Source organism: Lepisosteus platostomus, chromosome 2 (assembly GCF_059453375.1).
Source record: "Lepisosteus platostomus isolate fLepPlt1 chromosome 2, fLepPlt1.hap1, whole genome shotgun sequence".
NCBI classification, from domain to species: Eukaryota; Metazoa; Chordata; class Actinopteri; order Semionotiformes; family Lepisosteidae; genus Lepisosteus; species Lepisosteus platostomus.
In genome coordinates, this window is record NC_142612.1 from 68,523,590 (window position 1) to 68,533,551 (window position 9,962).

At 40.0% G+C, this 9,962-nt stretch overlaps 1 protein-coding gene across 1 annotated transcript; it reads left to right on the plus strand.

The window, feature by feature from the left end:
- Positions 1 to 413: 413 nt before the first annotated feature.
- Positions 414 to 9,180, plus strand: LOC148676898 (allantoinase, mitochondrial). Its single transcript, XM_088615440.1, has 11 exons — positions 414 to 689; positions 1,200 to 1,351; positions 2,217 to 2,331; positions 2,761 to 2,907; positions 3,372 to 3,417; positions 4,212 to 4,305; positions 4,441 to 4,627; positions 5,229 to 5,367; positions 7,010 to 7,182; positions 7,896 to 7,928; positions 8,814 to 9,180. Exons 1-11 carry the CDS (start codon positions 543 to 545, stop codon positions 8,958 to 8,960), a joined length of 1,380 nt encoding a protein of 459 aa, XP_088471566.1. The 5' UTR covers positions 414 to 542; the 3' UTR covers positions 8,961 to 9,180.
- The last annotated feature ends 782 nt before the right edge of the window (positions 9,181 to 9,962 follow it).

Consider the following 9,962-nt stretch of genomic DNA (forward strand, 5'->3'; position numbering starts at 1 on the left):
CTACTATACTTAGTACCACCATACACGGTCTCCTCTGTGTATTGTAGTTGTGTTTTATCCTGTGTATTCTTTTTATTTATTGTTGTTGTCATTCTGTAAAGTGCTTTGAGAAGCCACCTTTAAAGGCGCTATATAAAATAAAGTTTTTATTATTATTATTATTATTATTATTATTATTATTATTATTATTATTATTATTACTGTAGGAATGGAGCAAGATCATGACTGTAATCGTACTTACAGTATGTTCTAATTACGTAGGCTTGAAAATGTGCTTGAAAATGATCTTAGCACTTTCTTTGATTTTATTTCCCATATTGATTGTTCGTGGAAGCAGAGAATAGAAAAAAAAGCACAGGTCAACAGACTCTTATCTTATATTGCTGTTTAGTTATGCAAGAGATGAAGGAGGAGTCATACCAGAGAGGATTGGGAGAAACAGGTACTGGAAAACTAGATGGGGCACTATTACAGTCCACACTTGGAAAAAGGCAGATTGATAACATCTATTCTATGAATACCTAAATACTCAGGCTAGCAAGATGAAGCCTGGGTCCACTGTTAGAGCACTGAGGAGCCAGAGAGTGCTTTATGGCAATGAAATCCGACCTGGGGTCATCATAATCCAAGGAGGAAAAATTCAAGAGATCCTCACTGATTCTGACCAAGGCTTAGGAGCACCATATGAGGTAAGAACAGCTCCCTCTGTACTGTACAATGTCCAGCAAACTCCACCTGCTGGAAAGAATCTGTAAGAAGTCAAATCAATAAGAAATGTGTGGCTACTTTTTCGAATCAGGGGGAGAAGAGGTCAAATCAGAATGGCAAGCAGGATCTAAGGAATTCTCTCCCATTCCCAGCCCCTGTGTAATACAAACTGTAAGACAGACTGCTTTGTACTTCTTGGAATAGGTGTAAGGAGGACCTAAAAAAACAGAGAAGAAAAACATGAACTCTTAATGTATAAAAATGGATACATGGGAAGTTTTCTTTTTAACTCTGGGCATCCACTAGGGGGCACAACTTTCTACAGCACTGCATTAATAGGCAGGACCAAGGCAAAGGTGAAAGCCCATACTAGAAAGTCCCAGACGAACCTAATGCAGGTTAAGTGTCTGTTCTGCCAGCTATGTTAGATGTTAGCAGACATGAAGGAGGCAAACATGAGTCTTTGAGTGCTTGTTATGCTTTGTTGGCAGGTGCTGGACGTGGGTGAACGACTAGTGATGCCTGGGATTGTGGACTGTCACGTCCACGTGAATGAGCCTGGACGCACCACCTGGGAGGGCTTCTGGACAGCTACACGGGCAGCCGCAGCAGGGGGGGTGACCACCATTGTGGACATGCCTCTGTAAGGACAGACAGGTCTTCTGCGCCTCATTGACTGCAAGCTGAAACTGCACTTAATTTCCTTGTGCAATGTAGGACATGTATTCAGCTTCTTTGCACAGATTGAGACCATCATACTGTATTACATTTGGTAAATAATGGGTGGCTTACATGAAACAAATGAACAAAGGCAAAAAATGTCTGCGTGCTCTAAGGATGTGTGAGGTATCATTTGTCAACATCTCCAAAAATGTGTGCTATTAACTAGTTTGTGTGACTATAAATGTCAGACCTTGTTTTGGACTTAAATTCTCCTTTTATTTTACTTTTCTCATAAATAAAACACTTTTATATCAATGTATAATATTAACATCCAGTTGTAACTTTGCAGCCTCAACACTGCCCTGCCTTTCAGGAACTTAGTGAAGATCCTTGGTAAACCCCTCATTAAAAAGTCAAAGATCTGCTGCCAGTTTTTGGTTTCTTAAGTCTGCCACTAAGGTTATTGATATGACAATATAACCGATTTGTTTTGAAAATAGAAAATGTAAACAATGGATTAAATCAAAGGGCGCTTTGTGTTATGTAGGGCTGTTACTCCAAATTTCCCCCTGGCCTTTATCAATCATGGCCTCCAAATAATCCCCATCTCCGAACTGGCTGTTCTCCTCCCCACTGATAGCTGGTGTGTGGTGAGCATTCTGGCGCGCTATGGCTAGCATAGCATCATCCAGGTGGGGCTGCACATTGGTGGTGGTGGAGGGGAGTCCCCATTAGCTGTAATGTGCTTTGAGAGGAGGGTCTAGAAAAGAGCTATATAAGTGTAAGGAAATGTATTATTATTATTTGAGTTAAAAAAAGGATTATCTTGTTCTTCGTTCTTGCAGCAACAGTATCCCTCCCACCACCACTGTCAGGAACTTTCTGACCAAGGTGCAGGCTGCAAGGGGACAATGTTTTGTGGACACAGCATTCTGGGGAGGGGTGGTCCCTGGCAACCAGGTAAGGAACTGGGACTTTCACTCAAATCAGTGCCTGTACTCTAATCTCCCCACACTCTCTCGTGTAATCCCGAAAAAAATCCTCGCCAATCCCCTGTCCAGGCTTAGAAATGCACTTCAGAATTGACACATTTCCAGTTCAGCAGCATTTATCTAATTGTGCTGATCCATCGTGAGCCTCTGGCACTACGGTGGTTTAGAGGAGTATTTGGTCATTTGTTAAATATTGTAACCTCAACCATAAATAACTTCAGAGTTAATTGATTCAGTATATTCTGCAGGTAATCTGCTTTATCTTTCCCAGTCATGGTCTCTTGTTTAGATGTGGAAATATGTTAAACATCATTTAGATTGACTGACCTGTGATATTGAGGAGAGCAAAAATAAAGAAATGGCGGTTAATTGTGTGTTCATGTGTTTGCTTCCGCAGTCTGAGATTCGCCCTCTTATCCAGGCAGGGGTACTTGGGTTCAAGTGCTTTCTTATCCACAGTGGGGTGGAGGAGTTTCCGCATGTGACCGACAGTGACCTTCATACTGCCATGACCCAGTTACAAGGCACAGACAGTGTCCTGCTGGTAAAAGCCAATTCAATTTGCATCTCTGGTCAAATAAATAAAATCCATCCAACGTGTGGCTTAACATGAAAGCGGTTCTGAACCAAGTTCCAGAAAGCCACCTTGAGAAAACACATGCTTATTTCACTTCACTGATACAGTAAGAGCAATGCAGAATCATCATCAATTATAATCAATTTCATTCTCCACACAGCACTCAGAGAAAGTGCAGAGATGCTCAGGTTAATGACTATCGCAATCTAACAACAGGAATTTTAGTTTAGCCCCTGAGCTCCATAAAACATAACATCTGTTTCTGAGCCATTGCACCCACAAGGTGGCCCTCATTTCTCAAAGTTAAATTAAGTCATGCTCTGTGTACGGGAGGTGGAATACTGTACCACCCCTTGGAATGTACTTTAGGCTGAAGTGCCCAGGCTTGCTGGCTGTTGCCTTGTCTAACTGCCTTGTCCTGGCCCTTGCAGTTCCATGCTGAAACAGAGGTGGAGCATCAAGTCGCAGAACAGGAAGGTGAGGGATGAACGCAAAACAAGATGTACGGTAGTAATAAAATAGAAACAAACATAAAAATAACAGTATGGATCCTGAGATTCTCCCTTCCTTCCAGATGCTCCCTTCAACTGCTCTCTGTATCATTGTGCCAACCAGAAACAAGCAAGGCTTTCTTTACACACTGAAATACAGTTAATTAAGTAATAGCCACTTAAGTGAAGTGGTTTTTTATTTACTTCCTTATCTCCTCTACTGAAAAAAACAGAAGAAACCGTTCTCTACTGGACCTCTTCATGAGACTGTGCTTCCCAGTGATCTTTTTTATTGCATCCATCTTAACTGCAATCTGTGGTTTCACAAACAAGACATTGAATGAATTAAAGCTGTCGCAATGTCCAGACACACGCCCAGTGAAGTTGGCCCCTTATTAGCCATCTGATGGCCAGGACGATCAGTAACAATCAAGTGAATGTGAACAGCAGCAGTTTCTTGTGACCCTAACACCCTAAATTGGCTGACTGACAAAGAAAGAATCAGTATACTGGCAAACAATCCAAGAGCACTCATCTCATCTTAGGACCAATAAATTTGCATTTTACAAACAAACATGCCTGTACTGAGAGTCTCACAATGATTGGTCTATTTTAGCAGTCTAGGCACATCAGTACTATAATTGATTTAATTCAAGGTGCTTGTAATACCTCAACATCGTGTACAGACCTCTAGCTGCTGCTTGCTTAGTAAGGTACAGTAAAATGGTCAAATTAGGCAAAAGGATAAATAGTTTTGACATGTCCATGTATCTGTTGCAGATCCCTGTGAATATTCCTCCTTCCTCAAGTCTCGTCCTGACACCATGGAGCTGGAGGCCATTCAAACAGTCACTCAGCTCTGTCTGCAGTACCAGTAAGAGTAGACTGATTAGACTGCATTTTTCAAGCTAGCTGAATAGCAGCTATCTTTCTATCTTTTATCTAACTGGAAACATGCATCCAAGTCACGCAGCACAGTTAACTGTTAGGCTGCTCTACCCATTTCCAGGGTAAGATGCCACATTGTCCACCTGTCTTCTGCCCAGGCACTGGAGACCATACATGCTGCCCGGCAGGCAGGTGCCCCTCTGACTGTGGAGACCACCCACCACTACCTGACCCTCTCTGCAGAGCACATCCCCCCGGGTGCCACACAGTTCAAATGCTGCCCACCCATCCGAGCACAGGCCAATCAGGTGACAGCTACAAAACACTCACAGGAAGAAAGATTAGCCATTGCCAAGCAGAATGTGTTTTTTTACTGAACTCATGAATCAATATAATCAATATCGAAAACGGGTACTTGTTATATTGTTTTTCTTTCAAGAAGAACAAACTGGAATGGCTAAACCTGAACGTATCTCTGATCTGCGACGGTGATATGGAGCTTATCTTAAACCAGAGGCGTCCAGCCCTGGTCTTAGGGAGGCCTGGAGTATCTATAGGTTTTTATAGTCACGTTAAAACAGCAGCAGGACAAGTTGACCCTGAAGAGAGGTCCAGTTAAGCTAGTTGAATCAGCTTCTTTAGCTTGATAAGAGCTGGGGTAGAATGAGATCCTGTACCCACACCACTCCACCAAGATTGGACACACCTGTAGATGTAGCCTTTCTCATTTCGGATTGCAGTCTTGCAATCGTCTTCCTTAATTTATTAAAGTTATTTCTATTTAAAAGAAATCAGGATTGTTTATGGCCCTACAGATCCACAAGAATGTAGCTGTGTCCTCTACAGCACATGAAGCAGAGGTAGGGTGGCAGATGAGAACTTAGAATATATGTGTTCTTCCATCTCCAGGACAGGCTGTGGTCAGCTCTGAAAGCTGGGCAAATTGACATGGTGGTCTCAGATCACTCACCCTGCACCGCAGAACTGAAGAGAGTGGACACTGGCAACTTCACACAAGCCTGGGGTGGCATCTCCTCTCTACAGTTTGGTACAGTAGCATGCTCTCAATTAATTATTCAACCCTGAAAGCTCCCGAGAATTCACACGTACTTTAGTCCTGGACTCCACTAAATCAACAATTCCTAAACATTTGGAACAATTTCATGTAAATTTCACTTAATTTAACAGATGGTCTTTTTAAAAGAAGTACTTTTTAGATCATTTGGTAGCATGCTCTGAGTACCCTTCAGCTGTTTAAGAATTCCCAAAATCTGCAAACAGAGGTCCCATGAAATGAACTGGGGTAGTATTTTCTGGGACCACGGATAGAGAACCATGCGATACTGTACACAAACACTCAGACATGACACTAACCTAACCCTGATGTTAGGAATTCAAATTTTATCCATACACTGCAGGAGTAATTGGTATTTAAATATTTCTGGAGAGTTTTGAAGTGGACCTTGCAGCATCTTCATTAACAGTTTGATTCAATGTAATTAATATTTTAAGGACCATTAAGAGATACTATCATATACAGTACAGAATATTGCTAAAATTGTTTACAATACTTCAGCTCTTACAAAAAATTACCAATTTTACTTGGGCCTCTCTGAGAAAGTGGAGAGTTAATTAAGAAAGTGCCGTTATGTGGCAAACATCACCCTTTATTAAATATTTCACCTATTATAAAGGTGAAATATTCTTCATTTCAGAATCTAAATGCCTTTGAACTTTCACCTTAGCTACAGTCCAAAGGCCACACTGGAGTAAATAACACTGAACTACTCATTTACAAGATGGGGTAATTATTGACCGCAAAATAACAGAGGTTGAAGGACCTGTCCAAAGTCCCATGGCTGAGATTGGTGACAATGTGGGAACACGAGTTTTGTTAAAATTATCAAACTGTCTGGTGAGCAATGTTTTGTACAGTTTCTTTGATCAAGTAGTGATCAAAGACTTTTGTCTAGCAAAAAACTGTTCCGTTATCCCTAGTAGTTGTAAATAAGCTGAATATCATTAGCAATTAAATAATATGTGTGGTGTGGTGTGGTGTGGTGTGTGGTGAGCGTTCTGGCGCACTATGGCTGCCGTCGCATCATCCAGGTGGATGCTACACATTGGTGGTGGTGGAGGGGAGTTCCCATTACCTGTAAAGCGCTTTGAGTGGAGTATCCAGAAAAGCGCTATATAAGTGTAAGCAATTATTATTATTATTATTATATTTTATATATATATTTATTTTTATATACAATAAACAATAATATAATATTGTTTAATATTTTTAAGCTATAAAATGTATCATATGTCTTAAATATATGTTAAATAAAAATAGTAATTTTGTACCTGTCACTCATTAACTTTTTGATTTTCTATAAGACATTTCATCGAGTCTGTTTTCCTACCCCTGGGATTAAAGCAGCAGCCAGATGCAGTTACCATTCAGACAAGAAAGTAAACCAATCAATTTACTTAACCCAGCACAGTCAATAAGATAGTGTTGTCCCAGGCTCTTTGTTAACCTGGTAGTATCTGTTAGCATTCTCACAGGCTTTTACAGTACATTTTGAGAATGTTGCTTTAATGTCTATAAGGCCATCTCACTTTTGCACTAACATGAAATACAGGACTTCCAAGTCTCACTTCCTGTCATTTGTTTTCTGCTTCTGCTGTGATTTTGTTCTCAGGTCTCTCTCTGTTCTGGACAACAGCCAGTCAGAAGGGGTTTTCAGTGCCGGAAATGGTGAAGATTCTGTGTCAGAAACCCGCAGAGCTCTGTCACCTTGACAGACAAAAGGGTTTTCTCCTCCCAGGACATGATGCTGACCTGGTCGTATGGGACCCAGATATGGAATTTGAGGCAAGAGTCCAAGAAATTCACTTTTCAAATAGAAACTGTATATGTGGAAAGTACGTAGGAGTACGTGCAAAAAGCTGCCCACAAACTATGCTGTTTGCTCTCTTTCTGTCACCTTACAGCTACCCATGACCCTCACAAAGCCATCTCATTCAAGTAAATCAGCCTCCAAAGACAGGCCATTTCTTCCTGGGCCCCAGTGCATCTCCTGACAGGTCCTGGAGGAGTGGAGGATTAGAGGAACTCTAGTTCTCAGCCTTTAACCCTTTAATTGCCATAAGTTTAGTTTTTGTGTAATAACCTCTGCTATTATACAAAATATTGTAGACCACTAGTCACATCTGCTCTTTGGAAGATGGCCACCTAGATTCTGCAGTCTAATGTCACTGCCTGCTAAAAACCTTCCCTTCCTCCTCACTGAAGCCCATATTCAGAGTTCAGAGACAGAATAATGGTGGGAAGTCCTAGATCTCTATAAAGGGTTAAGTGCTTTTTATTTTGCTTTCCTCATGAACCCCTGGCCCTGATATCTGTGTTAAATTCAAAATGGATATGGGTGGATTTTGTTAGCCCATTTTAGAATTTTGAAGCCCTTGTGTAAAACGTCCTAAAGTCTTTTTTTCTATTCCAGGATAAGGAGGTCTTTTTTGTTTCTTTTGTTGGAATTCATGTGTTTTTTACCCTCAGTTTTATTAACAGTCATTTTTATATGACAGGTGACTGAGGCATGCGTACACCACAAAAACAAGGTCAGTTGCCTTTCTGTCAAGAGAGAATTTGCCTTAGTTTTCAAATATGTAGCAAATAACTTTGAAATTAAAAGGACATTTTATTTTTCATCTAGTTAGATATCTAGGGTAATATTCAGAAATAAACTTACTGTGCTTGGGGGTGGAAAATAAATAAATAAAACCTAAAAAATAGGATTTAAGTATTGAAGTGTATAGTTTTTAAGAACAAATTATGTCTCTTTGAGGGAAGGACAAGGTGAAGAAGTCATTTACTCAAGAGATAGATGATTCAGACAGATTTCAATGTAAAGTCTTATCATTGTAGCTGCAATATAATATACAGTATACAGTATATAGATCATTTCAGAAGAGCACGGTTACTAGGGAAACCTTGTCTGTGTAATATTCTGTATAAGGCACCCTGTTGAAACTGATAAAGAAAACTACAGTTATGTTATTTATCATTATCAAACTATATTATCAATATACTTTTTAAAATCCCATGGTTAAATTACACCTTCTTCTCCAATGTTACAAATTTTAACTAAAAAAGACACCATTTTTTTGTTTTCACAAACTTCTGCAGAGCCTGCCTAATACAATATGAAAAGGAAAGTTAAACTACTTCAGAAACAATAGGTTTTCAGCAGCAGTCATCATGTCATAGTTGTTGCTACAGTTTGTCAAGGGCAATCTGCTCAACAGCAATTTTCACAGGTCCAGGCAATAGGAAAGCTAAATAGACAACAGTTAATGTTACATGTGTTCTTCAATATAGGAGAAAAAAAGAACATTGTTCAAGAAGAGGACAATCAAGTTGATTCAAACAGATCAGCCATGTAGATTGTGCAAGGCTGTGGTTACTAAAGCATAATGAGACACGTGATGCTTGGTATGTTACAGTTGTCGCCATACCTGGGATTCAGGCTCCGTGGACAGGTGTTTGCTACGATTGTCAGAGGGAAGATCGTGTACAAGCAGGGTGCCTTCACCCCACACCCTTTTGGACAAATACTTCTTTCAAACAAGGCACAAACGCTGGAGGCATGATTAAAATGGAAGAATCGTTTTTTTGTTGGGTAGCCCCACAATTATCCACTTCTGAAGCCCAATGCTCTGATTACATGAATACATATTATTTTTCTGGGTTTAGTAAAGTCACATCTTTACCAACAGACTACTTAAATATATAATTACTGTAGAATGTAATTCCTTAATTGTGTTTTATTGTGAAATAAATTCAAGATTCTTAATAAACCAAACAAAAATGCCTTGTGCTGCCTGATGTTTTTTTTTTCTAATATTCTTTATTTACTTCTATATACAACACCACACTCATTGGATTTAGAATGGACATGCAGCACCTCCAAGGCTAGGGCTGACCTGCCTAGACTACAGTATGTACAGTCTGAACTTTCTGGGGCTAGAAATCAACTGCTAGTTGTCACTCCTTTTCTGGGAATGCAACAGGATACCTCTCTCATCCTTCTCATGCTTTGTGGTCTTATTGGCACAGGTGTCACACACAGTGCTTTTGTAACTATCCCCTTTAACGAAAATGGGCTAAGTTAATTAGAAGCGATTTGAGTAAGCTTTACTACTCCCTGACAGCATGATCTATCTTGTTAAGACTAGACAATGTAAAAACACTTGTTTGCTTATCTAACTTGGATAGGTTACACTTAAGATGGAAAGCTATGTTATCAGCTCTGAAGCAATCCAGGCTCCACTACTGAAAGCAATCTTCATCATGAACTAAAAGTACAGAGTGACCCACACAGTGTAACCAAGAGTTTCAGAGAGGTTATCGGATGGATACTTAGGGCCGTATTGTGTCATACCTGGAGCAACAGGTAGCACAGCACAAAACCATCTATATGTAGTCACGTAGGATGGATTGGCTTTTAACCTCAGTTGGTTAACTGAAACAGCTATGAATTAACAGAATTATCTACCATGAGAAGTTAATTGTAAAGTCTACTTGGTTGAAATTTCTGGCACCAACTGACTTCTAGTTTTTACTCAGCTTATCTGTGAACAACTTTATTTCCA